The sequence below is a fragment of the Excalfactoria chinensis genome, chromosome 4, assembly GCF_039878825.1.
Source record: "Excalfactoria chinensis isolate bCotChi1 chromosome 4, bCotChi1.hap2, whole genome shotgun sequence".
NCBI classification, from domain to species: domain Eukaryota; kingdom Metazoa; phylum Chordata; class Aves; order Galliformes; family Phasianidae; genus Excalfactoria; species Excalfactoria chinensis.
The window spans coordinates 76,951,244-76,969,756 of record NC_092828.1 but is presented as its reverse complement, the minus strand read 5'-3'; the positions used below and the strand labels follow the sequence as shown (position 1 = coordinate 76,969,756).

Here is an 18,513-nt window from a genome sequence, read left to right as displayed (position 1 = left end):
TGTTGTTTTGTTTGTTTTGTTATTTTTTTGTTTGTGTTTTTTTTTTTTGGTAGGGAGAGATTCAAAATTGATGCCTCCATTTCCGAATGAACGCCATTTATTCACCACACACCATGATCATTCTAGCCCATAAAGGACAAAATTTCAGCTCCAGCTCCTCAAGCAGATCATTGCATGTCATCCAAGCAGCAGTGCCGTGTGCTCTGGTGAATGACTCCTCCCACAGACTGTTTTTTAACCCAGAGAAAAGTACAGAAGATTACTAAAAGCATCTGAAATGGGGAAACAATTACATTTTGTGACTGTAAAAATATTTCTGAGAGCAGGCAATATATTTTGCCTGGGTAATGTCCCTTTTCTGGGAGTGGCTCTTTCTTCTCAGCATTCGTTGCTTGCCAGTGAAATATTGGAAAACAGATACGGAAAATATAATTAATCCTGTGTTTTTCACACAGATGCTCTTTTATTTTTATTTATTTTTCCCTTGCTTTTATGAAGCCATCATTAATCTACTCAGCGAAGGTTGGGCAATAATATTTTTTCTTCTTTGCAGACCTAACACTTATCAAACTTCAGTCTATTCTTCCATAACCAAATGTTCACTATCTGCCATTTGGGTTGATTAGAGTGCATCCTTTATAGCTCTGATAATAATCACTATTGTACCATCATAGCATCTTTTGGATTCAGGAAAGAGTTTGTGAGACTATGAAATACCAAGTTCTAGAAGATGAGAGAATCACATGCACTCATTACAACTCCAGAGCTAAATGCAGCACCTTGGATACACCTTAAAAATAGATAATTGTTTTGTAGAGGTGGAGAGAGTATTCATGGGAAAGAGATGAGAAGAAAGAGAGGAGACCCTCTGAACACTCAGCACTGGTGTGGAGAAAGGCTCAGCCAAGCAGGGAGACAAGGAGCCCTCCCTGATCCTTTCAGTGCATGGTGACAGGGCTCTGTGTCCCGAAAGAAAGAGTGGTGAGTGAATGAGGATACAAATACATTTCTGTACGTAAAGTATTTTTTTTCAATTCAGGTGTTTTTTTTTTAAGGAAGGGGGAAAAAATGTACTTCTCAAATGTCAAGTACTTGAAAGACTAAAAATAGATCACCGGAATAAATAAATTAACCCAGAAGAGAGGACTGATGCTCTGCAGGCATCAGGGATTAAATAAATTCACTAAATTCAAAGTGGTATTCCAGATAAGAGCTCTTTGTGCTGCAGCATGTACAGCTTATTGATTATAGGATTGAGGTGCTGTGCACTCTTGTAAAATGTACTCTGGTTGATACAGCTTAATCCTGTGGTAATGTACAGCCCTGTGCACCAAGCATGGAACTAGCTTATATTTTCTTGTTTATTTTAATTTTGTTCCTGCCTTCATTTGCTGCACCACATCTGTGCCCTCTTCCACCTGCGTCACATCGGCGCGTTCCCAGGCAGCACTCGGTGCGAGTGCTGAGGTGCCTCCAAACACGCTGACTCAGCATGATAAGAGCTGTGCTGCCAAGCAGGAGCTGGCAGGGCAGAGTCTGTGGGAACTTCCTCCTCTTACACCCCTGTCCAGGGGGAGGTAAAGCCTGAGCACCTTGTTCTTCCCATGTGTGCCATGGGACGGCTGGAAGGTTGGGACCCGGAGCACTGGTGATGCCCAGTTGACACAAGGAGCAGAGCGTATGGAGACATTCTCTCTGCAGATGTTTTCTTACATGCATTCTTTGAGGTGTTGAAAGTGTGCATAACCAAGGCGAAAGCACTACCTGGTTGGATTCTTCTGGATGCACAGAACAAGTAGAATGTTTTGTAAATCCTGCTGGGTGAAAGTAAGCCATTCCAGAGTGGAGTTATATATCTAAGTGGCATTTTGGTTATCTTACAGTTAATGTCCTCATCATTACTGATGAGAAAAACTGTCTCCTGACATGAGCTAGTGCTTACAGACATGTCACAAGCACGATGAAGGCGTATCTTCTGCTTGGGTATCAGTGTGTTGCATTGGTCTCATCCTGCATCATATCCCCTGCTGAGTCCACAAGCCCCAACCCTAGCAGTTGGGCAAGGATGCAGCAAGGCATTTTGTGTGATGGACCCCAGCTCACAGATGGGCTCACACCCTTAAAATGGAGACTCCCTGTCCATACCTGTTTGCACAAAGAAGACAACAGCTGTTTTCTGAAGTGGAAACACTACTCTCACCTTCCTGGCCAAATGTGGAACATCAAAGAAAGTTCTCCTGCCTCTGCTGTTCGAACTAGAGCAAACCTTTTCAGTTTGCTCCAAAGAGCTGCAGACCTCTCTGAGCGTAGAGTTTTACCACAGGATTTGTCAAGAAAGAGGAAACAATCCCAGTCTGCCAGTGGTGTCAGAAAGCTGAAAAGCACAGCAGTGCTGTTATCATACTGGGGAGATCTCCTGGTCCATCCCTTCTTGAGGTTGTTGCCCCTCACCTAGCACCTTACCATAGGAATTCCTGGATGCTGTTTTTCACAGTCACCACTAAACGTGTGGATCTGACAAAGGAAAAGCTTATTATCATCATTTATCATCACTTTTGCCTCCCTTGGGAGAGAGTAATGCAGAGGAACAACTTGGATGAGGGAGCTGCAGAGAATTCATCGTTGGGTAGCATCCCAGCTCCCCATGTCTCCCACCTATTTGACAAATCTCCCATTATCTTACTTCACCAAAATCAAGTCTCTTAATGTCAAGGCATATAGAGTCTACTGAGCAACACTGCCTGTGTGTGTGATCCACAAGGCCTATACTTTAACACCCAAGATTCATTAATATTTCCTGCAGAGTGCTCAGCAAGTAGCAAATAAAGCAGGAAGTGTCCCAGATGTTGGGAAGAAAAAATGGAATAATTCATTGCTTACTAACGTCAAATGCTAATGTGAGAAAAGCATCCTTGAAGAAATCCTTGACTAAAATTCATCAGTGATGTGAAATCACTGTTTTAATTATGCATTTTTGAATGTATTTATTAGTCTCAGTACTGATCTGACTTACAGATGTTTAACAGTGATAAGAGTCTACTGCAGTCTCTGGAATTACTCATGATTTATAATGACAAAACTTGGATCAGAATTAGGTCCTTGTCAGTACTCTATAATATCCTTTCATCAGACTTCTTTACATGCAACAGATGAAAGAGGCTGTGGTTTCCACAATTTCAAACCCTGCTGCTGAGTCCATCAACCTTTTTTTTTTTTTTTTTTAAGCTTCTCCTCCAGAAATAACGATTCTCACACAAAATTTCGTCTGTATACGGTATAGTTGCCACAAGAAAAACATGAGGCCAAGGAGTTAGTTTGACTTTTTAGCCCACCAGCATGATGTGTCTGGTTCGCGCTTGTGCTGACTACAAATGTTGCATTTTATTATAGGTGATAGTCGATTTAATTGTGCCATTCTACAAACTCATTTTCTATATCCTTATTGTTGTGATTGTTAGAATCTGCTCAGTAGTAGAGTTTAAACAAGAAAACCACACCCTCCATTCAAGAATGATTCAAAGTCACGATTTTGTAAAGAATGATTGAGTTTTAAACTATTGCTTGTTCTAGAGCTGATCCAGAAGGAGCGAGTCTCCAGGGATGGTTTACTCCCTAAGGCATGAATGCATGATTAAGCTAAATGTATTCCATAAATGCCTTGATGACATTAAACTAAATTTTTTAAAGAACAGATGGAGAAAGTTAATAAATATTTCATTCTGTAATATAAAACTCACTTCTGTATTCACAACTTCAGGGATCCTCAGCTTCACAGATATCAATAAGTCTGATGGATTTCTTGCTGCATTCTCATACTTCTGCCCTGGTGTCTCTTATGGGATCATCATTTCTGCATGCTTGGATTGTTTTATGGGATCAGTGAAAGGCAAGTGACTGTAAATCTTGACCTCTTCTGCTCCTGGATTATATACTTTTATTCGTTGTGACCGTAAGCGTTCATCTCTACACTGAATAGGTAATTACATGACAAAAATTATTCAAAGAGAATTTATAGTGAGAAATTATCACTTGAGGAACTGATGGGGCACAGGCACAGCCCAAAGAGAGGGAAATTAAAACAAACAAACAAACAAACAAAAAACAGTTTAAAAATACCAGCTAAAACACTGAAATATCAGCGTGTTTGAAATGCCATGAAACATTTACTCACTGGGGAAAAAATGCATGATTTTCACCTGTATATAACAATTCTAGTCAAACAAAATTCCCATTAATGGAAATCAGTGTGAATGTTACTTAAGAACCATAGAACAAGCGCGTTATTCATACGAAAGAACTAATCTTTACATGTGGGAATTACAATTTCTCACTCTGTGTATGCTGTGAATCTTGTAAAAGAGTAATTAGAACCTGCTCCAAAAGTAAAGAAATGCCAGACTTGAATAATATTTTAGGAAGAGCATTAACAAACATTTTTATACTGCCAACAGTCGTCGCTGCTTTCTAGAAGAGGCTTACATTACATTATTAATTAAATATACTGAGTACGACATAAAGCACTGGAAATATATGTTTACCATAAACTTTGACATCCATGAGAAAAGCGTGTATTTTTAGTAAGTTTAATTTAGAATTTATGCAGATGAATTCAGCAAGCAAGGGCCCAACAAACTACTTCAAAGTAGCAAGATCTTGACTGAAAAACACAAGATCAACTCTTTGTCATTTCTCAAGTGTCTACAAACCTTCACGTACATGGGATAAATGACATCACCTCCTGAATGTAGATCGTTTTGTATAGCATTAGCATGCATTACTCTTAGTGGGACCACTTTAACCTGTCAGACAATGTACACTTGAGCAATTGCAAGAATTAAAAAATATATAAATTGTATATAATGAGTCTTTTCAGAGCTGGCTCTTCTGTTGTGTGGAATACAACAGGGTCCCATGCTGTGCTGGCTGACAGGCTTTACCATAAAAACAAACAAACAAAATAATCATAGCATCATTGTTCCCATTTTCTTTCCCCCCCAGCTCCAATTTTCAATTTTGGATTGCAAAAAAAAACAACTCTCTGTTCGGGGAAAATCTTAAATGCATTTTAGCACAGTGCTTTAAAGAAATACTAATTGATACATCTCATGTTGCATACCATAGAAATCGGTTTAGTCATTATTACGAGTTAGGTTAGACACAGGTACATTTGTATCTTTAGAATCAGAGCTTTTAATGAAAAAAACTCTTATGTTTCCCGACATTCCATTAAAACGGTTGTCCTTTGACGTCAATTAGAGCTAGCTAAAAAAAAAAAATCATCCTTAATTGCTTCTCAGAAAAAGATATCAGAGCATACACCCCCACAGCCGCATTCCATTACCTCTTAGAGGAAACAAGGATGCTGGGAACGCTAGGAACCTCCAGTGCTGCTGAACACGGATGGGCCGTGCTGGCAGCAGTGAGCCATGGTGGATACCAGCTGCAGTGAAGGCTGGTCCTCCCACCTCAAACTGCTGCACAGTCCAGAGAGATGCCTACAGGACTGAGAGTGTTTGCATGCTCAGTGCTCCACCCCTGCCTCCACATAACACTGACTTCAATCACGCACCTACACCAATGGTTATAGCTACAAAAAGGACATAATCTTCAAAACTTGTGTACGCTTCATTACAAGGAGCATCAACAATTTTTTCCAAGAGTTTCTCAGCACCTTTTCTTACTCAAGGGACTCTGTCATCTCTCTGCCAATCAGGAAGAAAAGGAGCCCAGAGAGCAGTGACAGGGGCACGCCGGCAGCAGCAAGGAAGAAGGACCAGCCATAGAAGACGTGTACAGGAGCCTCCTGCAGGCACAGCTCACTCCTCTCCAGGAGGATGTACTTTTGGAAATCAGCCACAAACTCCTTCCACAGCACAAAGAGGAGAATGAGCAGGAGAAATAAACTTCCTGAAAGAGAGACAAAGGTGGTTATTCTCCAGTTACAGCCAGAGTATGAAATACAGAAAGGTTAAAAGTGAGAAAAAAATTGCAACATTTATTTTTGCAGGCTAGTGTTGCAGAATGGCAACATCTTGTCAGGTTTTCTCTGGAAAAGAAGAAAAGAGAGGAAAGAGATGCTCTTCCAAATATGAGATCCTACTTCCAGCAGAAATACCAAGACCTGTAGACTGGTCCTACTGGTGGACCTACTGAAGGCAGAGCCCCACAGACTTTGGCTGGTTGCCCCAGCTCACAGAAGTGTCCCTTCATGTCCATATGGCCAAGATACATCTGCCTCAGTTGAGTAACTCAAAAGCAATGTCAGAGAGTTCCATGAGACTGTGGAGTCTTTTTATGTCCCCGTGTTAGCACATGAAACCCTCCACAAGGCAGGTGGTGAAAGGCTGAGGGCACTCCAGGCCTCAAAGTCAACATCACCCTTGGCAGCTCTCCCATCAGACCCAGAGCCATGTATTTCTGTACATATCCCCACAGAAGACCTTGGAGGTCAGCCCTCTTATGTCTGAAAAGTATGTGGAGGGCAGGCACCTCATTTTGCTATCCCAATTGCAACACCCCATAACTCACAGTGATGTGGATCTTCGTGAAGCAGACACCAAAAAAACAGCACAGTCCCAATGTTACTTACTTCATTGCATTAAAGAATGTATATAATGCATTTAAAAGTCAACATATATTAACACTAAATGGTAATGGCGTGATGACAGATCTGAAACTCCATCAGTAATATCTTGCCTTGCCACATCACAGCTAGAAGCTTGCCATTTTTAAACGGTGCCATATAACATATAGACAAACACACACACACATGCATACATATATGGAAGAAATACATCACAGATTATGGTATTTTCATAATAGAAGTGAGCAGTTTGAAATTAATACAGCTGAAAAGTCATTGTACAGTTCTGTGAATGTGTTCTGGCTTCTGCAGGATTTCATTCCTCCCCTTGCAATTTTTAAACCAAGAGTATAGCTTGTACTATATTTAATTATTCCCCCCAGCAGCTTATGCACTACAAAATCCAGCTTTCATGCTAGGCAAAGGCTGCAGGTATGGCTTGACACCGATCTATCTGCTTAGCAATGGTGTTTAGTGAAACTTTGCTTGGAGGACACACAGCAGTGCTGGACTGTGTTTCTGCTCATAGTGATATAAGCACATATTGTTGCTATAATACCCTGCTTCACATCTTGTAGCCTAGAAGGAGGGTCCAAAACATTCCTCAATCCTCACTAGGGGTCGTATAGAAGTTGAAGCTACTCATCCTAAGCTGTTGTATTTATTAAACTGCCTCCTATGCCCTAGGACTGGGAACTGAATCTTAAAAGTCAAACATTTGTATAATCATACCAACACACTTCACATCGCCACACTCTGCTATCTCAGACCGTTCTCCCTCCCATAGACAAGTCCTCATGGGCACTGCAAAGGCAGGCTAGGAGTTAAACAGCAGCTGGTGTAACATTTGCATGTTCATTGAGATTGTGATACCACTTGAAATTACGTGCACAAATAAATATTTTACACTTAATATGATAGTTGTATGTTTAAAATACCAATTATTCTACTTTAAGAAAATGATTGCATGCTTAAATAGTCACATGTTCTTTACAAAATACAATATATTGATAAGAAGGCAATTAAGCCTTTATTACTGATGTAATTTAAAATTAAATTAATTAGATAGCAACTGAACCTTGAAAAGTGCTCTTTTAAAGATCAATTTATATTTCATTAACTTATAATACCTACCATAAGAGACACAAATAAAAAAGTAGTCCCAGAGGGACAGAGGACATGGGTAGGTAGTGGGTTTTTCTCCCAGAATTTTCTCTTTAAGTAACATTTATTTTTTGGTTGCTGTTTTATCCCCAAACAAACCAGATTGTCTGAGGCTCATTTACTGGAGAAAGCAGACCAAAGCCTACCTGCTCTTGTGCAGCTCCTGGGGAACCTTCAAAGAATGTCATTACTTTGTCATTAAACAGGTGGTGGAGGTGATGGCACGGTCACAAACTTGGCAACAAAATTCAGAACATCAAGACAAGAAAATGCAGGGAGAGTGATTTATTTCCTAGAACAATCACACTGGAGTTGCAAGGAGTCCCTGGGATTCATGCAGACTCCACAGTGAGAAAAGGAAACCAGAAGCCTTCACCTTTGGATGCTTTTTGCAGCTGCTGTAGTAGAAAGACATCTTTGTTGCACACTGGCCTCAAATGGCTTCCTAACTGCAGCAAGTGATTTCTTGGAGTCTTGGTCAGCAAACTGAAATAAACCTTTTTTTTTTTTTTTCTTTTTTTTTTTCTTTTTTTTGGTACCACTCTGTCAAGCAGCAAACCCAGCGAGCCTCTTTGGTTCTGTTCATTAGACAGGTACTGAAAAAATTAACTGCAAAACTCAGTCTCCAGGCTGATGAGCTCTGTAGCACCTCACAGGGAGGGGAAAATTGCAGGCAGATTGGAGTGGGGTATTGAGTCTTTCTGCATCCAGGGCTAACTACAAGCCCCCTGACCCTTGAAGAGCTGCACCCTACTGGTGGGTGAATGGGAGTCTGCCTTCTGTGTTCTTGTGCAGGGACAGGTGTGTGAACTCAGTCTTTAACTCTTATTCTGTGGAAGCTCCTGGACTTGCATGTAGTCTCCTAATTGTGAGAAAAATGAACTTTGATGATCAGCAACTTGTTCACCTCCTCGGGACGTTCATAATAAGGGAATGGAGGGGTGACCTTCACCTGCCTTTCCCCATCTGTCAGCTTCTGTTGCTCACGGAGAGCCGGAGACTTGCTGAAATGATCTGGGGGCAGGAGTGCTGGAGAACCAGCATGGGAACCACAGCAGCTGGAAGACGCATGGGTTGCATATTTGCTGGTATTTCTGCTTTTCCAGGGGAGCTTGTTATGAGTTTCTGTTTATTTTCCTTAACATCACCCAGGACACAACAGGACAATTCTTCCCTCCAGCAGCTGAGCTGCCCCAGGGCTGGGTGAAGACTATTCTCACTTTGAAAGTATGGCTGCTAAAACACCCATAGGAGCACAAGGAAATACAACCCAGGAATATCAGCTGAAACCCTAAGCAAACTCACCTGAAAAGATATTGCATTCTTCTAGCTCTCACTTGCATTGAAAACATAACCTGGGGAGGGTTTGGGTGCTTGGGCTCCATCTCAGCCACGTCAGCTCACGCACACATCAGATTGCCAGTTCTGATCACCAGAAGGCACTGGTACCTAACAAAGGTCTGAGAGCAAGATATCTTGCATCCCCAAATGAAATTTCTATGTGTATAACCACATTAGATTTACCTTTAGAAAAAAATTCAACGCAACCGAGCATTTATTAAACTGTATAAGAGAGAGATAAGCAGATACCCACAGGCTTGCTGGGCTTACTTCAATAACTGAAGACCTGAAGGCAAATGGAAAATTGAACAAAATGCAAAGCAAATTAGCAGAGGCAGGTAGGTCCACATTGATTTAGTGCCTCCCAGATTTTTTAGTCAAATAGATAGATGCCATCTAGCTTCACGTAAACAGGCATCTCAGCGGGAATCACGTGGTTAATTATTAGTACATCTGGAGAAGATGCAGACTAGGAAAGAGCCTGTGAAATGGAAAGGAAGCTAAATAACAGGAGGGGAAAAAAAGTAAAAGATAATAAGGGGAAGACACAATGAAACTGTAAGGAATTTGGGTGGAGTTCCTCCAGGCTTCGTTTAGGGACCTCTCTTGTTAAGACAATTTCATAAATATTTTTGAGTCCAAAAAGCTTAAGCTGACAAAAAGCCCAAAGTGGGAGAAAAGATGCTGGCTTGTGCTTGATTCATTCAGTGCTGAGGGAATCAGAACCTGGTACGGGGCTCATAACTAAGCAAAATTAATTTCAGAGGAAGGCTTGAGTTCATTAGGAAGTTCTCCACTTGGCAGGGCTCATCAGAGCTCCAACCTTTAACTGCTTGCATTGCAGGGGAAAAAAGAAAAAAAAAAAAAAGGGAAAAAAAAAAAAAAAAGCTTTTTTTTTTTCCCCCCAAGTTTGAGTCACAGTTATAAATCAAGTACTTCTCCAGTTATTCCCTCTCAAATACAGAATAGGCCCAAGTGATAATTCAGTGGACTAATTTGCAATGGTAGTGGGGATAATGAATCAATGCCTATTTTTAATTCATTTCCCTGCTGTGACACTGCTTTATCTTTTCAGATTTTATTAAAAACCAGCCCTCCAGTTTTGAATTGCTGGGTATGCCTTTCATTGTGTGGTGGTTCTCCAGGTTCTAGCCGAGCAAAGACAGAAGAGGCTCAAATACAGAGCCACACTGACAGAACAGAGCGTGGCTGATCACTGCCTGGAATAAATGCAACTACGGACATTGCTAAAATAAAAAGGCTCTAGATATCATACAAGGCTGTAGAAGAAAAACAGTACACTTCCCAATTTGCAGGCTCCTTAGGCCTAAGAACTATCTTTCTAAAGCTTGGCTCAGCATAGAAGTTTATTGCCCCCTGGCGAAGGGGAACATTTATTCCAGTTCACCACTGCTCCCATAAGAAAACCAATCCCTCCCCAGCATCCCTGCAGACCACCACATCACTGTTGGTTACCCATCACTGTGTGCCTCCCCATCACTGGGTACCACCCCATTCCCTCACGTGCAGTAAGGCTGTGCACACTCCTTTCTGTCCCGTGTGTATGGTTACCACTGTTGGCTCACCTGAAGCTATCAGGAACCCGCCGCCCACTTTGTAGGACCTGGCGCTGACAAAGGGCACACCACACACCAGCAGCAGTCCTCCCACCAGGCCAGCAGCCACAGCCAGTATGATGAACGCCGTCCAGAAGCCTCTGTACACTGCGTGAAAGCCAAAAAGAAGAGAGTTAGAGGAAAAGGAGGAGAAGCTCAGCTGGGCTTTTAGAAGGCTGTAGGGAACTCCTGCATTGATGCCAGCTTGGGCAACAAAATGATGGTGAGCACTGGGGTCATAAGTGGTTTCTCCAGCAGGGAGCTGCTGCTGGTGTTGAGCAGAGCTGTTGCCAGCATGTTGTTGTGTGGGTGCAGAATGCACTGAGGGGTGCAAGTTCAGGCTGTGTGTCACAACCTAACACTGAGATTGGAATGAGAACATGGGGCTGAAACTGTTTGCAAGGAAACCACACCAGAGAGCATATAAGAAGGGAGAACAGCCCCAGGTGTGGGCAATGAGGGCTCTTCAGGTGGAAACTTCCTCCCATTTCCCCCAGTTTATCTGGTCTGCTCAGACTACCACCTCCCACTGCTTCCATTGCCTTTTGTTGCTCAGAAGCACGAGTTAGAGAGATTTGAGCTGAGCATGAGCAAACAGCCATGCTGAAATGACTCACACTTGAAAGAAAAATGATACAGAGAAGATGCGTTTTGCTCATTTTAAGCCATTTTGTCAGGAGAGCCACTTAGGGAGAGATAAGTATCTTGAACTCTCCAAAACCACAGAATTCATTTTAATGTTTAACCTCCCATCACCCATTTCTCTTGGGGAGCCTAAGAGGATGCAGATAAGGCAGAATTATCTCTGGCGCAGGTAATAGCTGGAGGACCCACTTCTTGGACAGCCTCCTGCTTTGTCATAATTTGCATCTGAGTGTGGACTGGCTGGGAATAAAATAAAAGTGTACGGCAGAAAAGCCCGCTCCGTGTAGATTTCCCAATGCTTTGCAGCGGGGTTGGTGCAGATCCCAGTTCCCTGAATGAGGGTGCTGAGATATCCCCATCTCCATACCGACACGTCCCCATGTCCATGCCATCATGTCCCTATCTTGTGCCAACGTGTCCCCATCTCCCCAGGGATGACCTCATCAAGACCGGTTCAGCAGCAGGTTTGCAGCAGCCCCAGCACTGGGGCTGTACCCAAAAGGCATTTTAGAGGCAGCTGCAGAGGCTGCATAGCATAGGCTGATGGGCAGCGACAGATGGTTCAAGGGCCCTTTATTTAGCATGGAAAAATCCATGTGTTTACCATAGAGATCATTCAGAAACTGGAGTTGTACCACTCCCTCCTAAGCAGAAAAATAAGCCAACGTTTGCCCATGTGCCTGCCATGCACAGCCTGCAACGGGCTTCTCTTGCCACCATCCATTCCATGTTGCAGTTTGCTCCCTGAGGCAGGGATCCGACACAGCAAAAGGAGTGAGATGCTCTCCCTCACACGCTCCTACTGACAAATATTTTTATTTTAATTAATTTCTTGTAAAAAATAAATAAAAAAGTATAAAAAAATAATAATAAAAAAAAGGTAGTGCTAAAGGCTAAGGAAAAGGTCAAGATGTTTGTTTGTGCAGTATGCCTGCCCCGGATCCCCAGAGGCAACGCAGAGTGATGCACACTATTTAAAGAAATCAATTCATTTCCAAAAAGATCATGGAATTAATTCTAGCTGCTGCCACCAATTTAGCAAATTAAAATTCCTAGCAACAGCTGATTCATTAAAGAACTCTGAAAATACAGAGAAACATAAATAAAAAGGGAACCAGTTGAAAGGAGAGCTCTCCAACTGTGTTGTATTCGAGGTATTAAAAATAAGTGCGATGGATCTTCTGACAATTTGGTCTTTAACTGATTTTCCAGTGTTAGTTTGTTTTGTCTTGCAACAAATCAATGCTGGCACTCTCCCAGGAAGCCACGCGAGGCCACTTTGCAAGGAGCTTCCCTGGTCACGCTTGGCCATGAGGGTTTGCAGTAGGGCACACATAGCACACAACACACACCACAGCCCCACGGCTTTGGAAAGGAGCTGGGAAGTGACCCACCTGCAGTCGTGTCATAAGAGGGATGTGGGAAGGGCCCCAGGACGATGGGCATGGGGAACAGGTAGCCATGCATGCAGTGCTTGGGGTGCGCTTGACTGGCTGCAAAAGAATGACAAAAGGTTTGCTTTGATTTTGTGCAAAACCACAGCGATGCTGTTCAGATTGCAAACTGACATCAATATTCCCATTGCTATTTTGCTCCAGAAACCACCTGCGAGGGAAGAAGGGGTTTGGGTAGCAGAGCCCTCTGGTTGGTGAGAGAGGAAAGCACAATTAGAATGGACGTGCCCCATCAATATTAATACCACCGAGACTTATCGTGATTAACAGTAATAGAATGAATGTTAAATGAATTAATTAATGATTGGACACTTATTTAAATATGTTCCCCAGCTCAAAGGAACACTTAATAATAGGTGGACATTAGTTCATGCTAAATTGACTATGGAATACCTATTGAATTAATTATTACATCCATGAGAGCAGCAAATTAATTTGCCATGATCAATCCTATTATAATAAATACCTAAAGAAGTAATAAAAATTTGCCAGCTATCAGAAAGAGTCATTTTACTTCAGGTAACATTGTATTGTATAATGTATTCCTGTATAATGTAATTAGATAGCAAGCTCCCTCTCTCGCCTTTTTCATCAAAATATTCTGTGTGAAAAGCTCTGCTCTGTTCTACTGAACAGTGGCAGTAACAGTTCTACAGCAAACAGAGGTCAGGGACTGAGGGACAGCAAAACCAGCTGAGATTTTAACCACCGGGGAATAAACAGATTGTGGGAACCTGCGTTATTTTCAGCCAGATCCCTCAGCAGGGTTATCCTGCTGCTCCATCAGCCTGTAAGCATCTCTGAGCAGAGCGAGCAGAGGGTCAGGGCCTTTGCAATGTTGAAAACCTTGGCAGACCTTAATATTTTTTTTTGCCTCTGAACATATTTCACCTTCTTCGATTTTTTTTAAACATGAACGTGCTTTCAGAAAATAATGATTTTGCATCACTCTTCTTCTTTGCAATGAAACCCTCATGCTTGTGACTTCTATGACCTTAAAAAGCAAAACAAGCAAGATCTGAAAGCAAAGGTCTCTTGTGCCCAGGAGCACAAACCCACTTGGTTCTGTGGGAGGTGGAATGCTCAGCCAAAAGGGTGAGCACCTGGAGGAGCTCATGGTTGGATGGGGCCCTGAGCAGCCTAATCTGGTGTGATTAAAACCAATTTTCTATGAAAAACAGGCATTGAAGAGCAGTGCTAAGGACAAGATGGGCACGGGTTCAAATTCATCACACCTTAGCTGGATACAAATATCATGGTGCATGGGAGCAAAGTCAACCCTGCTGGTGGATGTCACCGTCCCATCTTCATGGGTGATATTTTAATTGGCACCAAGGAGTTCCTATGTGATGATGACCAATGAGAGCAAAATCCAAGCCCAAAAAGGAACCCAGGAAGAGTGCCCCCAGTTAGCTGTTAGTGGAGAGATGATGGGAATGGAGAAAAAATAAAACGGAACAAAACAGAGTGCAGAGCCGTCAGGCTGGCAGCAGCACCAAGAGGCACAGCACGGCCGGGTACTCACTGTACCAGAAGGTCCAGATGGTCTCAGACTGGCCCTCGCTGAAGAACCAGCACCGCCAGAAGAAGCCCTCGTGATGGAAAGTGAGGATCTGCATCTCAGCCTCTGCCAGCATGTCTGCCTGTGGGGAGTGAAAGACAAGCTGATGTGAGGATGGTCACAGCAACGGTGAGAAGCACGTATGTTAAGCTCAGATGGTTGTGCTGCTGTTTGAGTTGGTTTTGGAGGGGTCAAGGGACAGCTGCTGCCATTGATTTTCTGCCTTACCACAGCTACAAAACAAATATTTTAGTCCCTTGAAATGAATACTATCATCATAGCTATCCTGATAAAAAGGATCCTGCAGATCCTCACAGACCATCTTCTCCTCTCTCCAAAGGCTTTAAAGCTCTGATTGCCAGAGATGGAAAGGTATGCCAGGGATACCACTTCTTAAATAATTTCCCTAAGGAAGCACTATTGCCACTGTAACCAGTTGGAAGCAGGTGGATTACCAGGCAAGCAATTTCAGAGGTGACCAACACTACAGGTCAGATGTCCTTGTACTCTGCAGGATCCACGCAAGGTCTCAGCCAACCCCAGAAGGCAGCCCAATGCTGCCACTCCCACCCAGCCCCTGCTCAACATCCCCAAAGTTTTCTGCTTTCCTCCTGCTGCTGAACCTGCAGAGGTTATGATAACGTGATGTGAGACAGGGATTACTCTTTGACCTCACAAGTTTTCTCACAGCCCAGTTCAGGATGCTGAGAAATGTTCCTTTTTTTGTTCTAACTGCAACCCATGGACCTGACTGCGAGTGCAAGGTCTGGGTCTTTCCAGAAGGGAGAATATTGCAGTGCTGAGTCATAGACTAATTACAGAAAAGCTTATTGAAACCATATCCAAAATCCATTTGGTCTTTCTCACGCTCAGTTTGGTTAAGAAGACACGACTGTTAGAAAGTTCTGTTTTGTGGAGAACAGAGAAACTCTGCAGAGGAATGGCAGTGCACTGGGGAAAGGAGAAGGGACTCGGCAAGGAGGTGTTGGTAGATGCTCCCACACCTTGAGGTTCTTATACATCAAGTATGACCACCTTCAGAGCTCTCATTCTCCTTTTATTTTCAGGATAAAATGCCAGCTATGGCTATGGTGCCATACAGACCCCACCAGCTGCTGACCTGGTGCACAATTAACTGCTGCGTGGCAAATAACAACCCTCCTTATTCATCAGGGACAACATTTGCCAGTTTAGGAAAAGAAAGATAAGGTAAAATCCTCTGTAGGCAACCAGTACCTGAACTAAGATCATAGAAATAGCATCTGAAATAGAAATAAAACAGCTCAGAGGAAAGAAGAGCAGTGTCCACATCTTCCTGATGCTACTTGGAATCACTCTGCCTCAGCGACTGGCAAAGCAGCACGTGGCCAAGAGTGTCCCTGACACCTCTGAGGTGTCTGTGCCATGCTGCATGCCATCCCTGCCTTTCACTCTAAAGGACAGCAGCACTGACAAAATCCAAAACAATCAACACTGTCATTTCCTAAGCACAGAACCAGAGCTGCACTCCTCTGGCTGTGGCTCTGTCTCCTTTGGGGTTCTATTGCACTGCTTTTTAGACATAAAAGACACTGCCTTTTGCCAGGCAGTTTTATCTATCTATTTACTTATTTATTTAATTTATTTTGAGTAGTAGAAAAAGTCGTTTGGAAACATGACTCAAGCAGTGCCCCACAATTGACAATGGGATTCTGAAATGACAGCATTTCTTGCTGGCATCATGATGCTCACCCAGTGTGACTCACCACACCAGAAAACATCAAACCTAATTGGATTGAACTTTGGAGTAACAAAAAGTCTGCACGCAACAAGAATCCTCCTGTCATTTTTTTAATTGCAGCCACACATTGATCAGCTCAGAAACACTTCAGAAGAGAGGATGGCTCCGGGAATGCAGCTGGCTGCGATTGCTTGGGCAGGCAGACAGCAGCAAGTTCAGCACACAGCACACTTTCAAAAGGATCTATAAACATGTGATAGGAGCACTAAGCACTAAAACACCTGTCATAAAAAAACAGGAAACATTCAAAATCGTCTTGCGTGCTAACAGAAACCCTACACAAATCCTAATTTGACAATGGATCTCTTCACGTGAGGTGGGCAGGAAGCACTGCTGGCTCTGCCACGCACCTGCTGCTCGCTCCTGTTTGCTGTCTCTACCGCAGCTCTCTCACTTCAGATGTAAGTGCTTGCCAAGCTCTACACTTTAAAATATGAACTACTTTTAAACGAACAAATGAGGCGGAGAAATCTTTTAATAGAAAATATCAGCAGATATCTTTTGTTTTTTGAGGCAAAGGCTGTCAACAAGTAAAGCTCTTACATTTTTGCCTTTCATTCCCTAACATTCATATCTGCCAGAATACAGAAGCACTGTTTTCATGTTTTCTAGACATTTTTACTGTCAAAACATTCACAGAATCATAGAATGGCTTGAATTGGAAGGGACCTCAAAGCCCATGCAGTCCCAACCCCGTGCCATGGGCTGGCTGCCCCCCATTGGGTCAGGCCCATGCGACCTAGCCCTGAGCACCTCAAGGGACAGGGCATCCAAGGGAGCTCAGGATGACTTTTTGCATTAACTGGTCACTTTAAATAAGCATAAATGTCACCATGGATCTGAAGCTGCCAGCACCTGAATTGAAGGTAGCTGTGCTGCTTTTCAACAGTTCTAGAGGAAATTACTTAAACATCAGCTCCCTCCTCTCTAAAACAACCTGGTTGGGGATTTACCTCTCCAGGCTGGTGCGTGCTGTTCCCGTCCCCGATGACCCCACACATGTCTGCAGCCAGCAGCCAGTAGTCTGTCCCAAAGGCAAGCAGGAAGAGCAGCACGGCTGTGCTGCCCAGGATGCCCGCGGTCAGTGCAGCGACACCAGCCTTCATGGCCAGGCAGAATTTGGGGAAAAAGGGAAAAACACCGGAGCTTCCCAGTCACGGCAGGAAGGGAAGGGAAGAGAAGGGAGAGAAGTGCTATTCTGGGACGCAGATCGGGATCTTCGGGCAGCCGGTGTGAGTTTCAGGGGGTGGCAGGAACGGGACTAATAAAAGCAGATGACCTGGCGTAGCCAAACAGCTGTGGCATTAAGGGAACATGACAAACAGCTATTGAGACAGAGCAGGACGGCTTCCAAAAAAACACATGGTTGCTCACTTCAGTGCGGTGAGCAGTGAGCACGGGTCATGGGAAGTTGTGGTGCCAAGCCCAGTGAACCGGAGTGCTTAAAGCCTGCTGTGCATGGAACAAGCAAACCTGAACCGGCAGATATTGCCACTCCAGAGCCCGTGGTCCTGTGGTATCTTCAGTTGTGTCTGCCAAAGCACCATGCAGAATAAAGCCCACACAAACCCCAGAGATCCAAGGGATGGCATTAAAGTATCAGTGGCCCTCTCAAAACCCTGGTGCTCACAGAGCGATGCGATCATCCCACACACACACAGTTACATCAACGTGTCCACATCCAGCAAGGCGCAGAGCACAGAGCTCAGCTGTCTGCACCTGCACATCTTTTCTACACACCTGGAGCATGGGGATCTCCCTGCTGCCTCACAAAGGCAGGCAATATATGGCTCCCGGTCCCCTTCCAGTGTCTCGCGAGGCACGAGGACAATCCTGTGCAGAATTCTGCTGCCATTCAGCTCCAAACGCTATTGTCTGCTGCTGGAGCATCTGCTGTAGATCACTGCCAGCAACAGGATGCCAGACCAGGAAAACTGCAATTTCTGTAGGGCAATAACTGTATTCCTGTGGCATGCCAGCAGTCTAGGGGAGGAAATTTAAACTACAGTGAAAATTCAAGTGCCAATTTTCAAACCTCAACCTAAGCCATGACCCAGCCTGAAAGGAGGATAGAGGAAAACGTTGACTTCCTCAACCAAATTGCCAAATTAATTTCTAAATCAGTGTAACGAAGGCAACTGTGCACATATGGGTATAGCAGAGAAGCTGCCCACTGCCGAGGGAACTGGAGAGAGCTGGGTGAATTTCTGACCAATTCAAGCAACTGCTGGTGCACATGGACTGATAAACCTGAGTATAATGGACTTCACATTACAATAAGAGATTGTACCTCAAGTACTGCTCTTTCTTAAATACTGCAGGCTGGTGTGGCTGTTAAGTAATACAGCAGGTCTCTCTTCCTCACTGTC

At 43.5% G+C, this 18,513-nt stretch overlaps 1 protein-coding gene across 1 annotated transcript; it reads right to left on the bottom strand.

Moving 5' to 3' along the window:
* Positions 1 to 4,201: 4,201 nt before the first annotated feature.
* LOC140251873 (transmembrane protein 182-like) lies at positions 4,202 to 17,250 on the bottom strand. The gene is made up of 5 exons (XM_072336030.1): positions 17,098 to 17,250; positions 14,329 to 14,446; positions 12,744 to 12,842; positions 10,675 to 10,812; positions 4,202 to 5,907 (listed from the first exon to the last, which is right to left on the bottom strand). Exons 1-5 carry the CDS (start codon positions 17,248 to 17,250, stop codon positions 5,678 to 5,680), a joined length of 738 nt encoding a protein of 245 aa, XP_072192131.1. The 3' UTR covers positions 4,202 to 5,677.
* Positions 17,251 to 18,513: the final 1,263 nt, after the last annotated feature.